Source organism: Oncorhynchus clarkii, chromosome 20, assembly GCF_045791955.1.
Source record: "Oncorhynchus clarkii lewisi isolate Uvic-CL-2024 chromosome 20, UVic_Ocla_1.0, whole genome shotgun sequence".
Classification (NCBI taxonomy): domain Eukaryota; kingdom Metazoa; phylum Chordata; class Actinopteri; order Salmoniformes; family Salmonidae; genus Oncorhynchus; species Oncorhynchus clarkii.
The window spans coordinates 3,400,966-3,423,715 of NC_092166.1; the positions used below are offsets into that span (position 1 = coordinate 3,400,966).

General features: G+C 45.1%; 1 protein-coding gene across 1 annotated transcript in view; it reads left to right on the forward strand.

The window, feature by feature from the left end:
• Positions 1-22,750, forward strand: part of LOC139376512 (piezo-type mechanosensitive ion channel component 2-like) — a 178,450-nt gene that overhangs the window by 17,489 nt on the left and 138,211 nt on the right. The window contains exons 3-4 of the mRNA XM_071119199.1: positions 8,111-8,236; positions 19,343-19,385. Coding sequence (XP_070975300.1) covers positions 8,111-8,236; positions 19,343-19,385 — 169 coding nt within the window. The remainder of the gene's footprint in view (positions 1-8,110; positions 8,237-19,342; positions 19,386-22,750) is intronic.

The window sequence follows — 22,750 nt, forward strand, 5'->3', positions numbered from 1 at the left end:
CTAACTATTTACCAATATTATGGTTTCACCAAGCTGCCCGGACCCCTAACTATTTACCAATATTATGGTTTCACCAAGTTGCCCGAACCCCTAACTATTTACCAATATTATGGTTTCACCAAGCTGCTTGGACCCCTAACTATTTACCAATATTATGGTTTCACCAAGCTGCCCGGACCCCTAACTATTTACCAATATTATGGTTTCACCAAGCTGCTTGGACCCCTAACTATTTACCAATATTATGGCATCCAATATTATGGTTTCACCAAGCTGCTTGGACCCCTAACTATTTACCAATATTATGGTTTCACCAAGCTGCCCGGACCCCTAACTATTTACCAATATTATGGTTTCACCAAGCTGCTTGGACCCCTAACTATTTACCAATATTACGGCATCCAATATTACGCCATCCGATATTACAGCATCCGATATTACGGTTTCACCAAGCTGCTTGGACCCCTAACTATTTACCAATATTATGGTTTCACCAAGCTGCTTGGACCCCTAACTATTTACCAATATTATGGTTTCACCAAGCTGCTTGGACCCCTAACTATTTGGCGACTTCAGAATGGGTTATGTTATTTAAATCTTTTAACAGTTGCCAGTTGTTTTTTTTCCAACAAAGCTGTTTTAAAATAAAGGATTTAATATCCCAACAAATGTATACTGAACGAAAATATACGCACAACATTTAAAGTATTGGTCCCATGTTTCATGAGCTGAAATAAAAGATCCCAGAAATGTTCCATATGCACAAAAAGCTTATTTCTCTACAATTTTGTTCACAAATTTGTTTTCATCCCTGTTAGTGAGCATTTCTCCTTTGCCAAGATAATCCATCCACCTGACAGGTGTGGCATATCAAGAAGCTGATTAAACAACATGATCATTACACAGGTGCACCTTGTGTTGGCATGCACCTACCCCAATGCTCTGTTTCTGATGACTGGGAGGAATGCAGGAGTAGATTTCAGGAGCAGGACCAGACACCTTTTTGACAGAAGACTGATTTAAGGCATGTACGTGATAGGCCTATCTGGTTTATATGATTATGATGGTCATAATGCTTCTTGAAAGTGTCATAATGTGTATTTTCTACAAGTTATTTAAAATATGATGTGAAAAAAACATGTCTGTAAAGAACTAATTACAACAACAAACAATTTAAGAAACAAACTTTCAAACGAAAGGAAACTTCTTGGCAGGGAAAAAAACCGAATGTGAATAAATGTGGATTTTGACACTCTTATGTAGTTGTCATAGCCAGTCATAAAATAATGCAATATACTGTATGTCACAACAGATGTAAATATATGGGTCACGACCATGTTATGACCGTGTTATGACAGGGTTATGACAGGGTTATGACAGGGTTATGACAGTGTTATGACCGTGTTATGACCGTGTTATGACCGTGTTATGACAGGGTTATGACAGTGTTATGACCGGGTTATGACAGTGTTATGACAGGGTTATGACAGTGTTATGACAGGGTTATGACCGTGTTATGACAGTGTTATGACCGTGTTATGACAGTGTTATGACCGTGTTATGACAGTGTTATAACAGTGTTATGACCAGGTGTCAGGTAATGCGTTACCATAACCACTGTAGGTTTTTAGTGCTACGTATACTTCTGTAGGTTCCAAAAGGCTCCCTAACAGCTTCTACCCATAAGACTATTTACGTTGACCTCCCCTGCCCCCACACTCACACTCCAGTGTTAAAATAAGACTGGCTAGTAGAGATGTTGGTAGGTAGTATTTAATAAGACCGGCTAGTAGAGATGTTGGTAGGTAGTATTTAATAAGACTAGGAGAGATGTTGGTAGGTCGTATTTAATAAGACTGGCTAGGAGAGATGTCGTTGTCGTGCTGGAAGACCCAGCCACGACCCATCTTCAATGCTCTTACTGAGGGAAGGAGGTTGTTGGCCAAGATCTCGCGATACATGGCCCCATCCATCCTCCCCTCAATACGGTGCAGTCGTCCTGTCCCCTTTGCAGAAAAGCATCCCCAAAGAATGATGTTTCCACCTCCATGCTTCACGGTTGGGATGGTGTTCCTGGGGTTGTACTCATTCTTCTTCTTCCTCTAAATACGGCGAGTGGAGTTTAGACCAAAAAGCTCTATTTTTGTCTCATCAGACCACATGACCTTCTCCCATTCCTCCTCTGGATCATCCAGATAGTCATTGGCAAACTTCAGACGGGCCTGGACATGCGCTGGCTTGAGCAGGGGGACCTTGCGTGCGCTGCAGGATTTTAATCCATGACGGCGTAGTGTGTTACTAATGGTTTTCTTTGAGACTGTGGTCCCAGCTCTCTTCGGGTCATTGACCAGGTCCTGCCGTGTAGTTCTGGGCTGATCCCTCACCTTCCTCATGATCATTGATGCCCCACGAGGTGAGATCTTGCATGGAGCACCAGACCGAGGGTGATTGACCGTCATCTTGAACTTCTTCCATTTTCTAATAATTGAGCCAACAGTTGTTGCCTTCTCACCAAGCTGCTTGCCTATTGTCCTGTAGGCCATCCCAGCCTTGTGCAGGTCTACAATTTTATCCCTGATGTCCTTACACAGCTCTCTGGTCTTGGCCATTGTGGAGAGGTTGGAGTCTGTTTGATTGAGTGTGTGGACAGGTGTCTTTTATACAGGTAACAAGTTCAAACAGGTGCAGTTAATACAGGTAATGAGTGGAGAACAGGAGGGCTTCTTAAAGAAAAACTAACAGGTCTGTGAGAGCCGGAATTCTTACTGGTTCGTAGGTGATCAAATACTTATGTCATGCAATAAAATGCAAATGAATTACTTAAAAATCATACAATGTGATTTTCTGGATTTTTGTTTTAGATTCCGTCTCTCACAGTTGAAGTGTACCTATGATAAAAATTACAGATCTCTACATGTTTTGTAAGTAGGAAAACCTGCAAAATCGGCAGTGTATCAAATACTTGTTCTCCCCACTGAATGTACAGATGAGGATTTGCAAGTAAAGATACTGTTTGCAAAAGAGCAGAAAAACGAAAACAATATAGGGATGAGGTAGGTAGTTGGTTGGATGGGCTATTTACAGATGGGCTGTGTACAGCTGCAGCGATCGGTAAGCTGCTCTGACAGCTGACGCTTAAAGTTAATAAGGGAGATATAAGCCTCCAACTTCAGTGATTTTTGCAATTTGTTCCAGTCATTGGCAGCAGAGAACTGGAGGAAAAGCGGCCAAAGGAGGTGTTGGCTTTGGGGATGACCAGTGAAATATACCTGCTGGAGCGCGTGCTACGGGTGGGTGTTGTTATTGTGACCAGTGAGCTGAGATAAGGCAGAGCTTTACCTTGCAAAGACTTATAGATGACCTGGAGCCAGTGGGTTTGGCGATGAATATGTAGCGAGGACCAGCCAACGAGAGCATACAGGTCGCAGTGGTGGGTAGTATATGGGTAGTATATGGGGCTTTGGTGCCAAAACGGATGGCACTGGGATAGACTGCATCCAATTTGCTGAGTAGAGTGTTGGAGGCTATTTTGTAAATTACATCGCCGAAGTCAAGGATCTGTAGAATAGTCAGTTTTACGAGGGTATGTGTGGCTGCATGAGTGAAGGAGGCTTTGTTGCAAAATAGGAAGTCAGTTCTAGATTTAACTTTGGATTTGAGATGAGTCTGGAAGGAGAGTTTACAGTCTAGCTAGGTATTTATAGTTGTCTACATATTCTAAGTCAGAACCGTCCAGAGTAGTGATGCTGGTCGGGCGTGCGGGTGCAGGCAGCGATTGTTTGAAGAACATGCACGGAAGCAGTGTTGTATGGCATTGAAGCTAGTCTGGAGGTTAATTAACACAGTGTCCAAAGAAGGGCCAGATGTATTACAGAATAGTGCCGTCTGCATAGAGGTGGATCAAAGAATCACCCGCAGCAAGAGCGACATCATTGATGTATACAGAGAAGAGAGTCGGCCCGAGAATTGAACCCTGTTGCACCCCCATGGAGACTGCCAAAGGTCCGGACAACAGGCCCTCCATTTTGACACGCTGAACTCTATCTGAGAAGTAGTTGGTGAACCAGGCGAGGCAGTCATTAGAGAAACCAAGGCTGTTGAGTCTGCCGATAAGAATGCAGTGTTTGACAGAGTCGAAAGCCTTGGCCAGGTCGATGAAGACGGCTGCACAGTAATGTCTCTTATCGATGGCGGTTATGACATCTTAAGACTTAGGAGAGATGGAGAGATGTTGGTAGGTAGTAATTTTTAAACCTGGCTAGGAGAGATGTTGGTAGGTAGTAATTTTTAAACCTGGCTAGGAGAGATGTTGGTGGGTAGTAATTTCTAAACCTGGCTAGGAGAGATGTTGGTAGGTAGTAATTTCTAAACCTGGCTAGGAGAGCTGTTGGTAGGTAGTAATTTTTTAAACCTGGCTAGGAGAGATGTTGGTAGGTAGTAATTTCTAAACCTGGCTAGGAGAGATGTTGGTAGGTAGTAATTTTTAAACCTGGCTAGGAGATATGTTGGTAGGTAGTCATTTTTAAACCTGGCTAGGAGAGATGTTGGTAGGTAGTAATTTCTAAACCTGGCTAGGAGAGATGTTGGTAGGTAGTAATTTCTAAACCTGGCTAGGAGAGATGTTGGTAGGTAGTAATTTCTAAACCTGGCTAGGAGAGATGTTGGTAGGTAGTCATTTTTTTAACCTGGCTAGGAGAGATGTTGGTAGGTAGTACATTTTAAACCTGGCTAGGAGAGATGTTGGTAGGTAGTAATTTCTAAACCTGGCTAGGAGAGATGTTGGTAGGTAGTAATTTTTAAACCTGGCTAGGAGGGATGTTGGTAGGTCCTAAGTGTTCCCATGTTAACATAGCATATTAAAGTCCTAAGTGTTCCCATGTTAACATAGCATATTAAAGTCCTAAGTGTTCCCATGGGTCCATAGCATATTAAAGTCCTAAGTGTTCCCATGTTAACATAGCATATTAAAGTCCTAAGTGTTCCCATGTTAACATAGCATATTAAAGTCCTAAGTGTTCCCATGGGGCCATAGCATATTAAAGTCCTAAGTGTTCCCATGGGGCCATAGCATATTAAAGTCCTAAGTGTTCCCATGTTAACATAGCATATTAAAGTCCTAAGTGTTCCCATGGGGCCATAGCATATTAAAGTCTTAAGTGTTCCCATGGGTCCATAGCATTCTAAAGTCCTAAGTGTTTCCATGTTAACATAGCATATTAAAGTCCTAAGTGTTCCCATGGGGCCATAGCATATTAAAGTCCTAAGTGTTCCCATGTTAACATAGCATATTAAAGTCCTAAGTGTTCCCATGTTAACGTAGCATATTAAAGTCCTAAGTGTTCCCATGTTAACATAGCATATTAAAGTCCTAAGTGTTCCAATGGGGCCATAGCATATTAAAGTCCTAAGTGTTCCCATGTTAACATAGCATATTAAAGTCCTAAGTGTTCCCATGTTAACATAGCATATTAAAGTCCTAAGTGTTCCCATGGGGCCATAGCATATTAAAGTCCTAAGTGTTCCCATGGGCCATAGCATATTAAAGTCCTAAGTGTTCCCATGGGGCCATAGCATATTAAAGTCCTAAGTGTTCCCAGTAAGGATGCATTACATTTAACGGAACTGTTTGGGGCTGTTGCTGCTTCCTCTGTGTGGAAGGAGTACTGGATGTCTGTCAGTCCGTTAGACCAGAGCTTATATGTATCCAGGTGAACAGGTTACCTCTTTATAGAGGAGAGACCATAAGAGTGGCCCATAGGGCCAAAGCGTGGTGGGTCTTAATTTGATCACTCTTGTTGCTGAGGATTTTCCGGCACAGCAGGAAATACAAACTTGTAGTCTATTTGAGTTTTAAAAAGGATTCTAAAGTTTTTAATTTCCACTTTGAAATATCGAACTTAATTTGCCCAAATGAAAAATGTGTCAACCCCTACAAACATTACCATTAATTATAATCCACATAATAATAACTCAAACGGGCTCAAATTAAGATCCTACTCCTTATCTCCTGCTTCTGCAGTGAGACAGCTTGATGTACAGTACACCCCCTGGACAGGACACCAGTCTATCTCCTGCTTCTGCAGTGAGACAGCTTGATGTACAGTACACCCCCCTGGACAGGACACCAGTCTATCTCCTGTTTCTGCAGTGAGACAGCTTGATGTACAGTACACCCCCCTGGACAGGACACCAGTCTATCTCCTGCTTCTGCAGTGAGACAGCTTGATGTACAGTACACCCCCTGGACAGGACACCAGTCTATCTCTTGCTTCTGCAGTTACACAGCTTGATGTACAGTACACCCCCCTATCTCCTGTTTCTGCAGTGAGACAGCTTGATGTACAGTACACCCCCTGGACAAGACACCAGTCTATCTCCTGTTTCTGTAGTGAGACAGCTTGATGTACAGTACACCCCCTGGACAGGACACCAGTCTATCGCAGGGCCTAACTTAAGATATCATAAAATGCATCTCTTATTGGTGCTGTGACTGACTGGGTTGGGTTTGATCCCAGGTCCCCTGCTTGTCAGAAGTCTTTGTTAGCCTGCAGAGCTAAAGCCTAGAAATCAATTCAGGGAGCTAACGGCTAACGCAAGTCTTCATGTAACTCACCATGCTAACATGATTCACTGACTAACCTCCCATACACTGTTCCTGTTACGGACTCACCTCCCTACACTGTTCCTGTTACTGACTCACCTCCCTACACTGTTCCTGTTACTGACTCACCTCCCTACACTGTTCCTGTTACTGACTCACCTCCATACACTGTTCCTGTTACTGACTCACCTCCATACACTGTTCCTGACTCACCTCCTTACACTGTCCCTGTTACTGACTCACCTCCCTACACTGTTCCTGTTACTGACTCACCTCCCTATACTGTTCCTGTTACTGACTCACCTCCCTACACTGTTCCTGTTACTGACTCACCTCCCTATACTGTTCCTGTTACTGACTCACCTCCCTACACTGTTCCTGTTACTGACTCACCTCCCTACACTGTTCCTGTTACTGACTCACCTCCCTACATTGTTCCTGTTACTCAAGCATCATAACAACTAACAATTATTCCAAATCCCTGTAGGTCTGTACTAAAACCCTGGAAATGTGTGGAGCATTTTATTTCTCTCTCACTGTCCCCCCCCTCTCTCTGCCCCCTTCTCTCTCTCCCTCTTTCTCTCTCTCCTCTTCTCCCCACTTCTCCCTACTGACTGAACTCGTTCACTCTCTCCCACTCAACAATTTCATTTAAAAAGCATTGTATTTGTTGTAGTATGATCTAGTATGTTGAAGTATACTATAGTATGCTGTAGTATGTTGTAGTGTGCTGCAGTGTGCTGCAGTGTGCTGTAGTATGTTGTAGTGTGCTGCAGTGTGCTGCAGTGTGCTGCAGTGTGCTGTAGTGTGCTGTAGTGTGATGTAGTGTGATGTAGTATGCTGTAGTATGCTGTAGTGTGCTGCAGTGTGCTGTAGTGTGCTGCAGTGTGCTGCAGTGTGCTGCAGTGTGCTGTAGTATGCTGCAGTGTGCTGTAGTATGCTGTAGTGTGCTGCAGTGTGCTGTAGTGTGCTGTAGTGTGATGTAGTGTGATGTAGTATGCTGTAGTGTGCTGTAGTGTGATGTAGTGTGATGTAGTGTGCTGTAGTATGCTGTAGTGTGCTGCAGTGTGCTGTAGTGTGCTGTAGTGTGATGTAGTGTGATGTAGTATGCTGTAGTGTGCTGTAGTGTGATGTAGTGTGCTGCAGTGTGCTGCAGTGTGCTGTAGTGTGATGTAGTATGCTGTAGTGTGCTGCAGTGTGCTGTAGTGTGCTGTAGTATGCTGTAGTGTGCTGTAGTGTGATGCAGTGTGCTGTAGTGTGATGTAGTATGCTGCAGTGTGCTGCAGTGTGCTGCAGTGTGCTGTAGTGTGCTGCAGTGTGCTGCAGTGTGCTGTAGTATGCTATAGTAGGGTTGGAGGGCTGGAGGGCATGTCCACCATATTCTTTATATTAGTCCATCCCTTTTAAATCCATGACTGGGAGAATATAGTGTTTATTAAAGTCTCATATGGTGAATGTCAGTAATAGATGTCACATACAGGGCCAAAGTCTGATCTCCTTCTCCTCCAGGCCACACGGGGCGCCTGCTCATGTCCCTGTGCTTCAGCAGTCTCAGCTTCCTGCTCTTCCACATAATCTATCAGATCACTGTCAACAGTCTACTGGCCGGGAACAACATAGACCCCGCCTTCAACTGTGAGTACTGAGTCTGTACCCTGATTTAACCCTAACTCTGTTTACCCCCGCTACTGAGTCTGTACCCTGATTTAACTCTAACTCTGTTTACCCCCGCTACTGAGTCTGTACCCTGATTTAACCCTAACTCTGTTTGCCCCCGCTACTGAGTCTGTACCCTGATTTAACCCCAACTCTGTTTACCCCCGCCTAAACTGTGAGTAACTTCACACCTTATGCCTAATTTACACCACAGGGCCAAACTTAGCCAAGAAGAGCTATACTGGCCTGATTAGTTGATGTAACCATTCTGGAAAGGACAAATATATTAGGCAACACAGTGGGGTTCGGGTCTACCCTATAGTACGGTGGCTGGTTCAAATCCCAGAGGCGACGAGGTGAAAATCCTGTCGTTGTGCCCATGAGCCAGGCACTTAACCCTAATTGCTCCTGTCAGTCGCTCTGGATAAGAGTGTCTTGCTAAATGACTGAAATTGAATCAGGCTTGAACACAACAACAGCAGCTGTTCTGTTAATTTCCTGTACAGTATATGTGTAGCTTGATACCTGACTTTTGACCCTCAGCATTGAGATGGTGTTCCAGAGTTATAGATCACCCCAGTACAGGTGTAGCTCTCCTCTGTCTCTCCTGGGGGTAGATTGGTTTCAGTCAGGACATGTACTTACCACCAATGCAAGGCACAATAACAGGGTCCAAGGCAGAGAAGGGTAACATGTTTTCTCAAATATCATCATAGACTAACCAGAACAGTACACCGCATACCGCTTGCTATCTCCAGGAAGTGTTAATGTGAGGTATGTCGTCAGTCCAACTGACCTGTTCTCCCATACTGTTAATATCTGACCTGTTCTCCCATACTGTTAATATCTGACCTGTTCTCACATACAGTACATTCAGTGGATGAGGCAGAGTGCTGTTAATATCTGACCTGTTCTCGCATACAGTACATTCAGTGGATGAGGCAGAGTGCTGTTAATATCTGACCTGTTCTCACATACAGTACATTCAGTGGATGAGGCAGAGTGCTGTTAATATCTGACCTGTTCTCACATACAGTACATTCAGTGGATGAGGCAGAGTGCTGTTAATATCTCTTTTTGGAGACAAGGAAGGAATACTTGCCTTAAAGCCAGTAGTCTAACCGGGTAAAGCCAGTAGTCTGACAAGGTAAAGCCAGTAGTCTGACAGGGTAAAGCCAGTAGTCTGACAAGGTAAAGCCAGTAGTCTGACAGGGTAAAGCCAGTAGTCTGACAGGGTAAAGTAGTCTGACCGGGTAAAGTAGTCTGACAGGGTAAAGCCAGTAGTCTGACAGGGTAAAGACAGTAGTCTGACAGGGTAAAGTAGTCTGACAGGGTAAAGCCAGTAGTCAGACCGGGTAAAGCCAGTAGTCTGACAGGGTAAAGCCAGTAGTCTGACAGGGTAAAGCCAGTAGTCTGACAGGGTAAAGTAGTCTGACAGGGTAAAGTAGTCTGACAGGGTAAAACCAGTAGTCTGACAGGGTAAAGCCAGTAGTCTGACAGGGTAAAGCCAGTAGTCTGACAAGGTAAAACCAGTAGTCTGACAAGATAAAGCCAGTAGTCTGACAGGGTAAAGCCAGTAGTCTGACAGGGTAAAGCCAGTAGTCTGACCGGGTAAAGCCAGTAGTCTGACCGGGTAAAGCCAGTAGTCTGACAGGGTAAAGGCAGTAGTCTGACAGAGTAAAGCCAGTAGTCTGACAGGGTAAAGCCAGTAGTCTGACCGGGTGAAACCAGTAGTCTGACAGGGTAAAGCCAGTAGTCTGACAGGGTAAAGCCAGTAGTCTGACAGGGTAAAGCCAGTAGTCTGACAGTGTAAAACCAGTAGTCTGACAGGGTAAAGCCAGTAGTCTGACAGGGTAAAGCCAGTAGTCTGACAGGGTAAAGCCAGTAGTCTAACAGGGTAAAGCCAGTAGTCTGACAGGGTAAAGTAGTCTGACAGTGTAAAGTCAGTAAGTTGACAGGGTAAAGCCAGTAGTCTAACCGGGTAAAGCCAGTAGTCTGACAGTGTAAAGCCAGTAGTCTAACCGGGTAAAGCCAGTAGTCTGACAGGGTAAAGCCAGTAGTCTGACAGGGTAAAGCCAGTAGTCTGACAAGGTAAAGCCAGTAGTCTGACTAGGTAAAGCCAGTAGTCTGACAGGGTAAAGCCAGTAGTCTGACTAGGTAAAGCCAGTAGTCTAACCGGGTAAAGCCAGTAGTCTGACAAGGTAAAGCCAGTAGTCTGACAGGGTAAAGCCAGTAGTCTAACCAGGTAAAACCAGTAGCCTGACAGGGTAAAGCCAGTAGTCTGACAGGGTAAAGCCAGTAGTCTGACAGGGTAAAGCCAGTAATCTGACAGCGTAAAGCCAGTAGTCTGACAGGGTAAAGCCAGTAGTCTGACAGGGTAAAGCCAGTAGTCTAACAGGGTAAAGCCAGTAGTCTGACAAGGTAAAGCCAGTAGTCTGACAGGGTAAAGCCAGTAGTCTGACAGGGTAAAGCCAGTAGTGTGACAGGGTAAACTAGTCTGACAGGGTAAAGCCAGTAGTCTGACAGGGTAAAGCCAGTAGTCTGACAGGGTAAAGCCAGTAGTCTAACCAGGTAAAGCCAGTAGCCTGACAGGGTAAAGCCAGTAGTCTGACAGGGTAAAGCCAGTAGTCTGACAGGGTAAAGCCAGTAGTCTGACAGGGTAAAGCCAGTAGTGTGACAGGGTAAAGTAGTCTGACAGGGTAAAGCCAGTAGTCTGACAGGGTAAAGCCAGTAGTCTGACAGGGTAAAGCCAGTAGTCTAACAGGGTAAAGTAGTCTGACAGGGTAAAGTAGTCTGACAGGGTAAAGCCAGTAATCTGACAGGGTAAAGCCAGTAGTCTGACAGGGTCAAGCCAGTAGTCTGACAGGGTAACGCCAGTAGTCTGACAGGGTAAAGCCAGTAGTCTGACAGGGTAAAGCCAGTAGTCTGACAGGGTAAAGTAGTCTGACAGGGTAAAGCCAGTAGTCTGACAGGGTAAAGTAGTCTGACAGGGTAAAGCCAGTAGTCTAACCGGGTAAAGCCAGTAGTCTGACAGGGTAAAGCCAGTAGTCTGACAGGGTAAAGCCAGTAGTCTGACAGGGTAAAGTAGTCTGACAGGGTAAAGTAGTCTGACAGGGTAAAGTAGTCTGACAGGGTAAAGCCAGTAGTCTGACAGGGTAAAGCCAGTAGTCTAACCGGGTAAAGCCAGTAGTCTGACAGGGTAAAGCCAGTAGTCTAACCAGGTAAAGCCAGTAGTCTGACAGGGTAAAGCCAGTAGTCTGACAGGGTAAAGCCAGTAGTCTGACAGGGTAAAGTAGTCTGACAGGGTAAAGTAGTCTGACAGGGTAAAGCCAGTAGTCTGACCGGGTAAAGCCAGTATTCTGACAGTGTAAAGCCAGTAGTCTAACTGGTCAAAGCCAGTAGTCTGACAGGGTCAAGCCAGTAGTCTGACAGGGTAACGCCAGTAGTCTGACAGGGTAAAGCCAGTTGTCTGACAGGGTAAAGCCAGTAGTCTGACAGGGTAAAGCCAGTAGTCTGACAGTGTAAAGCCAGTAGTCTGACAGGGTAACGCCAGTAGTCTGACAGGGTAAAGCCAGTAGTCTGACAGGGTAAAGCCAGTAGTCTGACAGAGTAAAGCCAGTAGTCTGACAGTGTAAAGCCAGTAGTCTGACAGGGTAACGCCAGTAGTATGACAGGGTAAAGCCAGTAGTCTGACAGGGTAAAGCCAGTAGTCTGACAGGGTAAAGCCAGTAGTCTAACCGGGTAAAGCCAGTAGTCTGACAGGGTAAAGCCAGTAGTCAGACCGGGTAAAACCAGTAGTCTGACAGGGTAAAGCCAGTAGTCTGACAGTGTAAAGCCAGTAGTCTGACAGGGTAACGCCAGTAGTCTGACAGGGTAAAGCCAGTAGTCTGACAGGGTAAAGCCAGTAGTCTGACAGGGTAAAGCCAGTAGTCAGACCGGGTAAAACCAGTAGTCTGACAAGGTAAAGCCAGTAGTCTGACAGGGTAAAGCCAGTAGTCTGACAGGGTAAAGCCAATTAGTCTGACAGGGTAAAGCCAGTAGTCTGACAGGGTAAAGCCAGTAGTCAGACCGGGTAAAGCCAGTAGTCTGACAAGGTAAAGCCAGTAGTCTGACAGGTTAAAGCCAGTAGTCTGACAGGGTAAAGCCAGTAGTCTGACAGGGTAAAGCCAGTAGTCTGACAGGGTAAAGCCAGTAGTCTGACAGGGTAAAGCCAGTAGTCAGACCGGGTAAAGCCAGTAGTCTGACCGGGTAAAGCCAGTAGTCAGACCGGGAAAGCCAGTAGTCTGACAGGGTAAAGTAGTCTGACAGGGTAAAGTAGTGTGACAGGGTAAAGCCAGTAGTCTGGCAGGGTAAAGCCAGTAGTCTGACAGAGTTAAGCCAGTAGTCTAACAGGGTAAAGCCAGTAGTCTGACAGGGTAAAGTAGTCTGACAGGGTAAAGCCAGTAGTCTGACAGGGTAAAGCCAGTAGTCTGGCAGGGTAAAGCCAGTAGTCTGACAGAGTTAAGCCAGTAGTCTAACAGGGTAAAGCCAGTAGTCTGACAGGGTAAAGTAGTCTGACAGGGTAAAGCCAGTAGTCTGACAGGGTAAAGCCAGTAGTCTGACAGGGTAAAGCCAGTAGTCTGACAGGGTAAAGTAGTCTGACAGGGTAAAGTAGTCTGACAGGGTAAAGCCAGTAGTCTGACCGGGTAAAGCCAGTAGTCTGACCAGGTAAAGCCAGTATTCTGACACGGTAAAGCCAGTAGTCTAACCGGGTAAAGCCAGTAGTCTGACAGTGTAAAGCCAGTAGTCTAACCGGTCAAAGCCAGTAGTCTGACAGGTTCAAGCCAGTAGTCTGACAGGGTAACGCCAGTAGTCTGACAGGGTAAAGCCAGTAGTCTGACAGGGTAAAGCCAGTAGTCTGACAGGGTAAAGCCAGTAGTCTGACAGTGTAAAGCCAGTAGTCTGACAGGGTAACGCCAGTAGTCTGACAGGGTAAAGCCAGTAGTCTGACAGGGTAAAGCCAGTAGTCTGACAGGGTAAAGCCAGTAGTCTGACAGTGTAAAGCCAGTAGTCTGACAGGGTAACGCCAGTAGTCTGACAGGGTAAAGCCAGTAGTCTGACAGGGTAAAGCCAGTAGTCTGACAGGGTAAAGCCAGTAGTCAGACCGTGTAAAACCAGTAGTCTGACAGGGTAAAGTAGTCTGACAGGGTAAAGTAGTCTGACAGGGTAAAGTAGTCTGACAGGGTAAAGCCAGTAGTCTGACAGTGTAAAGCCAGTAGTCTGACAGGGTAAAGCCAGTAGTCTGACAGGGTAAAGCCAGTAGTCTGACAGGGTAAAGCCAGTAGTCTGACAGGGTAAAGCCAGTAGTCAGACCGGGTAAAACCAGTAGTCTGACAAGGTAAAGCCTGTAGTCTGACAGGGTAAAGCCAGTAGTCTGACAGGGTAAAGCCAGTAGTCTGACAGGGTAAAGCCAGTAGTCTGACAGGGTAAAGCCAGTAGTCAGACCGGGTAAAGCCAGTAGTCTGACAAGGTAAAGCCAGTAGTCTGACAGGGTAAAGCCAGTAGTCTGACAGGGTAAAGCCAGTAGTCTGACAGGGTAAAGCCAGTAGTCTGACAGGGTAAAGCCAGTAGTCAGACCGGGTAAAGCCAGTAGTCTGACAAGGTAAAGCCAGTAGTTTGACAAGGTAAAGCCAGTAATCTGACAGGGTAAAGCCAGTAGTCTGACAGGGTAAAGCCAGTAGTCTGACAGGGTAAAGCCAGTAGTCTATATTTCAGGATCAGTTCATCTCATAATATGATGTCTCAATGAATAAAAAGTGATTACAAATTATTTAGGTAATTTTAAATTAGTTTCAGAACAGGTGTTTTAATTACCATATCTCACCGAGCCGCAAATCTCTCTGGTCTCATTGGAAAATGGCACTAGACCACCAAAGTTTATTGCTCATGTACACAGATCTGCAGTTGTTATAGCAGGGCCAGCGAAATTATTATGTTGCTAGCGCCAACAGTGTTGTAGAATGTCTAGCAAATACAGAAATAATAAGTCATTTTTCCAACAATTGTTTACAGACAGATTATTTCACTTATAATTCACTGTATCACAATTCCAGAGGGTCAGAAGTTTACTACACTAAGTTGACTGTGCCTTTAAACAGCTTGGAAAATTCCAGAAAATGGTGTCACGGCTTTAGAATCTTATGATAGGCTAATTGACATAATTTGAGTCAATTGTAGGTGTACCTGAGGATGTATTTTAAAGCCTACCTTCAAACTCAGTGCCTCTTTGCTTGACATCATGGGAAAAGACCTCAGAAAAAAATTGTGGAGCTCCACAAGTCTGATTCATCCTTGAGAGCAATTTCCAAACGCCTGAAGGTACCACGTTCATCTGTACAAACAATAGTACACAAGAATAAACACCATGGGACCACGCAGCTGTCATGCCGCTCAGGAAGGAGACTTGTCAGTCCCAGAACAACAGCAAAAGTCAGTCCCAGAACAACAGCAAAGGACCTTGTGAAGATGCTGGAGGAAACAGGTTCAAAAGTATCTATATCCACAGTAAAACGAGTCCTATATCGACATAACCTGAAAGGCCACTCAGCAAGGAAGAAGCCACTGCTCCAAAACTGCCATAAAAAAGCCAGACTACGGTTTGCAACTGCACATGGGGACAAAGATCTTACTTTTTGGAGAAATGTACTCTGTTCTGAACAAAAATAGAACTGTTTGGCCATAATGACCATTGTTATGTTTGGAGGAAAAAGGGGGATGCTTGCAAGCCGAAGAACACCATCCCAACCGTGAGGCACGGGGGTGGCAGCATCATGTTTTGGGGGTGCTTTGCTGCAGGAGGGACTGGTGCACTTCACTAAATAGATGAGGTAGGAAAATCATGTGTGTATATTGAAGCAACATCTCAAGACATCAGTCAGGAAGTTAAAGCTTGGTCACAAATGGGTCTTCCAAATGGATAATGACCCCAACCATACTTCCAAAGTTGTGGCAAAATGGCTTAAGGACAACAAAGTCAAGGTATTGGAGTGGCCATCATAAAGCCCTGACCTCAATCCTATAGAAAATGTGTGGGCAGAACTGAAAAAGCATGTGCGAACAAGGAGGCCTACAAACCTGACTCAGTTACACCAGTTCTGTCAGGTGGAATGGGCAAAAATTCACCCAACTTATTGTGGGAAGCTTGTGGAAGGCTAACCGAAACGTTTGACCCAAGTTAAACAATTTAAAGGCAACGCTAACAAATACCAATTGAGTGTATTCTGACCCACTGGGAATGTGATGAAATAAATAAAAGCTGAAAGAAATCATTCTCTCTACTATTCTTACATTTCACATTCTTAAAATAAAGTGGTGATCCTAACTGACCTAAGATAGGGGATTTTTTACTAGGATTAAATGTCAGGAATTGTGAAAAACTGAGTTTAAATGTATTTGGCTGAGGTGTATGTAAACTTCCGACTTCAACTGTATTAGACTGAACAGTGTCAGACTCAGAATATAAATACGTGGTGTGTATAGACGATATATAATTTGGGAAATAAATCCCTTCCCTCTGCTAGCTATCCTGAATGAGGCTTAATTCCCCTCACGTTACCCTAAGACCTGTTGCACATCGCGGTGTTATGATGTCAATGGGGTTCTAACATGGCTGTTATAGAATGTTGTAGTGTCATGTTAATGGGGTTCTAACATAGCTGTTATAGAATGTTGTAGTGTCATGTTAATGGGGTTCTAACATAGCTGTTATAGAATGTTGTAGTGTCATGTTAATGGGGTTCTAACATGGCTGTTATAGAATGTTGTAGTGTCATGTTAATGGGGTTCTAACATGGCTGTTATAGAATGTTGTAGTGTCATGTTAATGGAGTTCTAACATAGCTGTTATAGAATGTTGTAGTGTCATGTTAATGGGGTTCTAACATGGCTATTATAGAATGTTGTAGTGTCATGTTAATGGGGTTCTAACATATCTGTTATAGAATGTTGTAGTGTCATGTTAATGGGGTTCTAACATGGCTGTTATAGAATGTTGTAGTGTCATGTTAATTAAGAGTTAACATGGCTGTTATAGAATGTTGTAGTGTTATGTTAATGGGGTTCTAACATGACTTTTATAGAATGTTGTAGTGTCATGTTAATGGGGTTCTAACATGGCTGTTATAGAATGTTGTAGTGTCATGTTAATGGGGTTCTAACATGGCTGTTATAGAATGTTGTAGTGTCATGTTAATGGGGTTCTAACATGGCTGTTATAGAATGTTGTAGTGTCATGTTAATGGGGTTCTAACATGGCTGTTATAGAATGTTGTAGTGTCATGTTAATTAAGAGTTAACATGGCTGTTATAGAATGTTCTAGTGTCATGTCAATGGTGCTCTAACATTTTGTTATCTACTTCACTTGCTTTGACAATGTTAACATGTGTTTCCCATGCCAATAATGCCCTTAAAATGAAATTGAAAATGAGAGACAGAAAGAGAGTGAGAGAGACAGTGAAATACAGAGAGAGAGGCAGAGAGAAAGAGAAAGAAAGACAGGCAGACAGAGAGAGGCAGAGAGAGAGAGAAAGAAATACAGACAGACAGAGAGAGAGAAAGAAAGACAGACAGACAGAGAAGGTGAGATTGAGAGAGATTGTGAGAGAGAGAGAGAGAGAGAGCACCAATTTGTAGAGCGAGAAGAGGTAGCCTAAAATGACTAAGACCTTTCAGAAGAAAGATTTGTGTCTGAGTCTCTGAGTTGTGTTTGTTAGTATAAGACTGTCTGCCCCTGTAGTGTCTGAACCATAGAGGACGGACCTCCCCATTCAGGTCATAATGGGTGGAGATTCTATTTCAACGGTCTCCACAACAGCACTACCATCAGTAGGATATTCAACACCTAACTGCTCACCTAATATACCTTCACATTGATTTGCCATTAGTCTAGATTAGTCTGTAGTCTCCAGTCACAATGTGATGATGTGTTTTCCCTGGAACTAAGGCATTATCAGCCGTGGGTCATTTTCTGCATGAGGTGAATAGAAAATAATAGAGTACCTGGAAATCTGTCTTGAAATACACAACGGCAATCAGGAACACCTTAGGTAGCAGAGAAACGCAGCCCTACCTGCAGAGAAATGAAGCCCTACCTGCAGAGAAACTAAGCCCTATCTGCAGAGAAACGAAGCGAAGCCCTACCTGCAGCGAAACGAAGCCCTACCTGCAGAGAAACGAAGCCCTTCCTAAAGGGAAACGAAGCCCTACCTGCAGAGAAACGAAGCCCTTCCTGCAGAAAAACGAAGCCAAGCCCTACCTGCAGAGAAACGAAGCCAAGCCCTACCTGCAGAGAAACAAAGCCAAGCCCTACCTGCAGAGAAACGAAGCCAAGCCCTACCTGCAGAAAAACAAAGCCAAGCCCTACCTGCAGAGAAACAAAGCCAAGCCCTACCTGCAGAGAAACAAAGCCAAGCCCTACCTGCAGAGAAACGAAGCCAAGCCCTACCTGCAGAGAAACAAAGCCAAGCCCTACCTGCAGAGAAACAAAGCCAAGCCCTACCTGCAGAGAAACGAAGCCAAGCCCTACCTGCAGAAAAACAAAGCCAAGCCCTACCTGCAGAGAAACAAAGCCAAGCCCTACCTGCAGAGAAACAAAGCCAAGCCCTACCTGCAGAGAAACGAAGCCAAGCCCTACCTGCAGAGAAACAAAGCTCTACCTGCAGAGAAATGAAGCCCTACCTGCAGAGAAACAAAGCCAAGCCCTACCTGCAGAGAAACGAAGCCAAGCCCTACCCGCAGAGAAACGAAGCCGTTCCTGCAGAAAAACGAAGCCAAGCCCTACCTGCGGAAAAATGAAGCGAAGCCCTACCTGCAGAGAAACGAAGCCAAGCCCTACCTGCAGAGAAACGAAGCCAAGCCCTACCTGCAGAGAAACAAAGCCCTACCTGCAGAGAAACGAAGCCCTACCTGCAGAGAAACGAAGCCCTACCTGCAGAGAAACTAAGCCCTACCTGCAGAGAAACAAAGCCAAGCCCGACCTGCAGAGAAACGAAGCCAAGCCCTACCTGCAGAGAAACAAAGCCAAACCCTACTTGCAGAGAAACAAAGCCAAGCCCTATCTGCAGAGAAACGAAGCCAAGCCCTACCTGCAGAGAAACGAAGCCAAGCCCTACCTGCAGAGAAACAAAGCCAAGCCCTACCTGCAGAGAAACGAAGCCAAGCCCTACCTGCAGAGAAACGAAGCCAAGCCCTACCTGCAGAGAAACGAAGCCCTACCTGCAGAGAAACAAAGCCAAGCCCTACCTGCAGAGAAACAAAGCCAAGCCCTACCTGCAGAGAAACGAAGCCAAGCCCTACCTGCAGAGAAACGAAGCCAAGCCCTACCTGCAGAGAAACGAAGCCCTACCTGCAGAGAAACAAAGCCAAGCCCTACCTGCAGAGAAACAAAGCCAAGCCCTACCTGCAGAGAAACGAAGCCAAGCCCTACCTGCAGAGAAACAAAGCTCTACCTGCAGAGAAATGAAGCCCTACCTGCAGAGAAACAAAGCCAAGCCCTACCTGCAGAGAAACGAAGCCAAGCCCTACCCGCAGAGAAACGAAGCCGTTCCTGCAGAAAAACGAAGCCAAGCCCTACCTGCGGAAAAATGAAGTGAAGCCCTACCTGCAGAGAAACGAAGCCAAGCCCTACCTGCAGAGAAACGAAGCCAAGCCCTACCTGCAGAGAAACAAAGCCCTACCTGCAGAGAAACGAAGCCCTACCTGCAGAGAAACGAAGCCAAGCCCTACCTGCAGAGAAACGAAGCCAAGCCCTACCTGCAGAGAAACGAAGCCCTACCTGCAGAGAAACAAAGCCAAGCCCTACCTGCAGAGAAACAAAGCCAAGCCCTACCTGCAGAGAAACGAAGCCAAGCCCTACCTGCAGAGAAACGAAGCCAAGCCCTACCTGCAGAGAAACAAAGTCAAGCCCTACCTGCAGAGAAACAAAGTCAAGCCCTACCTGCAGAGAAACAAAGCCAAGCCCTACCTGCAGAGAAACGAAGCCAAGCCCTACCTGCAGAGAAACAAAGCCCTTCCTACTCTGATGATGTTCTTCTGTGTTTCCTCTCCAGGTTCCATGTGGGAGAGATCCATACGACAGATCGGCTTTGAGAGGTAAGAGATAAGGAAAACATGTACAGTACATAGATAAGAGTTTTATAAAGTGAATAATGTTATTATTATATACAGTATTTCTGCTGTATATCTCATGTACATAATTTCTGACGTTAATAAAATATCAAACCTGAATAGAAATGTCACACATTAGAGGACAGCAGAACGTACCACAGATGAGAATACCTTGTGAAATATATCACCCACTATCTGTATTAGAGATATACTTTTTTTTGGTGCGTATGGAACATTTCTGGGATCTTTTATTTCATCTCATGATAAATGGGACCAACACTTTAATTTTGTTCAGTATAATTAGTTAGGGCTCTGGTCAAAAGTAGTGTACTATGTAGGGAATAGGGTACAATTTGGACACAGACTAGGTTTCTAAATGCTTCTGATGGTTCTGACCTGTCCTTCTCAACCTGTGGTTTCTGTTGATGTTAAACCTCATCATGTCTGTCAGTCTGTTGAGGTTAAACCTCATTATGTCTGTGAGTCTGTTGATGTTAAACCTCATTATGTCTGTCAGTCTGTTGAGGTTAAACCTCATTATGTCTGTCAGTCTGTTGAGGTTAAACCTCATTATGTCTGTGAGTCTGTTGATGTTAAACCTCATTATGTCTGTCAGTCATTTATCTACACTGATTGAAGTGGATTTAACAAGTGATATCTATATGGATCATAGTTTTCACCTGGATTCAGTCTATGTCATGGAAAGATTATGTTTTGTCGAGAAATTTGGCTGGCTGAATCTATGAACATAGAACTCAGTGGTTTCTCCATGAAGCCCTACCTGCACGATCAGACAACGGAGGAATCAGGCTAGTCCAAAGAGGGAGGGGTGTGCCTTTTAATAAACAGCAACTGGTGCGCTGCTTCCAGTTTTAAGGAAAATCTCAAGATTTTGCTCACCTGATATAGAATACCTCATGCTAAGCTGCACACCTTTTTTTTATATCTACTAAGAGAGTTCTCATCCGTAATTATCAAGGCTTTCTACATTTCTCCACAGGCCAACACTACTGTGGCACTCAACAAACTGTATTGAGCCATAAAGAAAACAGGAAAGCGCACACCCAGAGGCAGCTTTTATGGTGGACGGAGACTTTAACAAGGGGAGACTTAAAACCATCCTACCTCATTTCTACCAACATGTATCCTGTGCCACTAGGGGGCACTAAAACTCCAGACCACTTTTATTCTACACACAAAAATGCATAACATGCCCTCCCTCTGGCAAATCTGACCACGACTCTATCCTCCTGCTTCCTGTTTACAAACAAAAGCTAAAACAGGAAGTACCAGTGACACGCTCAATACAGAAGTGGTCAGATGAAGCAGACGCGAGGCTACCCGACTGCTTTGCTAGTACAGACTGGGATATGTTCTGCTATTCATCCAATAGAATTGTGGAGTTTACCACATCGGTCATCAATAAGTGCATCGACGACATCGTCCACACAGTGACTATACTAATGTATCCAAACATAAAACCATGGGTTACAGGAAATATCAGTGCTGGGCTAAAGGCTAGAGTCACCGCTTACAAGGAACGGGAAAAACGGACGCATACAAGTAAGCGCTACAACCTCCAACCAGACATCAAACAGGAAAAATGAGAATATAGGAGGAAGGTGGAATCTTGTTTTCATCAGCTACAATGTTCATTGTATGTGGCAGGGCTTACAGACGATAACGGACTACATAGGGAAACCCAGCCGTGAGATGCCCAGTGACGCGGCCTTCCAAACGAGCTAAATGCCTTTTATACTCGCGTAAAGGAAAACAACACCAAGTCTGGCATGAGAGCCCCTGTTGTTCTGGATGACTGTGAGATCTCGCTCTCTATGGCCGATGTGAGTAAACAGCAAGGCCTTCGGGCCAGATAGAATACTAGGGCACGTTCTCAAAGCATTCACAGACCAGCTGGCAAGTGACTTCACTGACGTTTTCGATCTCTCTTTGTCCCAGTCTGTAATCCCAATATCTTTCAAGCTGACCACCACTGTCCCTGTCCCCAAGAACTCCAAGGTAACCTGCCTAAATGCCTATTGCTTTGTAGCACACATCTGTAAGTATGAAGTGCTTTGGAAGGCTGATCATGACACATCAACACCATCATCCCAGATCATCCCAGATGCCCTAGATCCACTCCTATTCACATGCTGCCTCAACAGATCCACATATGACTCGGGTTCAGACTACGGATCAGTGTTCAACACCATAGTGCCCTCCAAGCTCATCACCAAGCTCGGGACCCTGGGAATGAACACCTCCCGCTGCAATTGGATCCTGGACTTCCTGATGGGCCGGCCCAAGGTGGTGAGGGTAGGCAATAACACCCCCGAAATGCTGACCCTCAACACGGGGGCCACCCAGAGGTGTGTGCTTAGTCCCCTCCTGTGCTCCCTGTTCATCCATGACTGAGTGGTGACGCACAACTCCAACACAACAATCAAGTTTGCTGATGACACGACAGTAGTAGGCCAGATCACAGACAGCGATGAGACAACCTACAGGGATTAGGTCAGAGACTTTGCAGTGTGGTGCCATGACAACAACCTCTCCCTCAATGTTGGTAAAGCCAAGGAGCTGATTGTGGACTGCAGGAGAAAGAGGGGAGAGCCTGCCTCCATCCACATCGACGGGGTTGTAGTGGAGCGGGTTGAGAGCTTCAGGTTCCTTGGTGTCACTAAGAACTTAACGTGGTCCACATGCCCCCGCATAGTAATGAAGAGGGCATGACAGCGCCTCGTCCCCCTCAGGAGGCTGAAAAGATTTGGCATGGGCCATCAGATCCTCAAAAAGTTCTACATCTGCGCCATCGAGAGCATCTTGGCTGCATCACCGCTTGGTTTTGCAAATGTACCACATTTGAATTCTACAGACGGTGTATTATTATCCATTATACAGGGCCTTCGGAAAGTATACAGACACCTTCCCTTTTCCCACATTTTGTTACATTACAGCCTTATTCTAAAATGGATTAAATACATGTATTACCTCATCAATCTACACAAAATAGCCTCCTAACGAGGGAGGCAAAAGGCAACACACACAAGGTAGGACAGCCGTGAATTAGGGAGGAGTGAGGAATTCGGGACGAAGTCAGACAAAGTGAGAAGGAACAGTCCTATTATACTTGCCCACGAAAGTTCTAGCGTGAGGCAGGGCCATGACTACACCGGTGAGAGGAACCCATTATGTTCCTGCCAAGCAACAGAGATGTATTGGCTGTCTAGATGTGCAAGGAGTGGACTCCTCCTAGTAGGAGGGTATAAAAATCTGTGTTTGTGTAATCATGTCTTTGTCTTTGCAGCTGTTTGACCCAGTGGGTGAATAAACTTGGTTTGAGCTTTTTA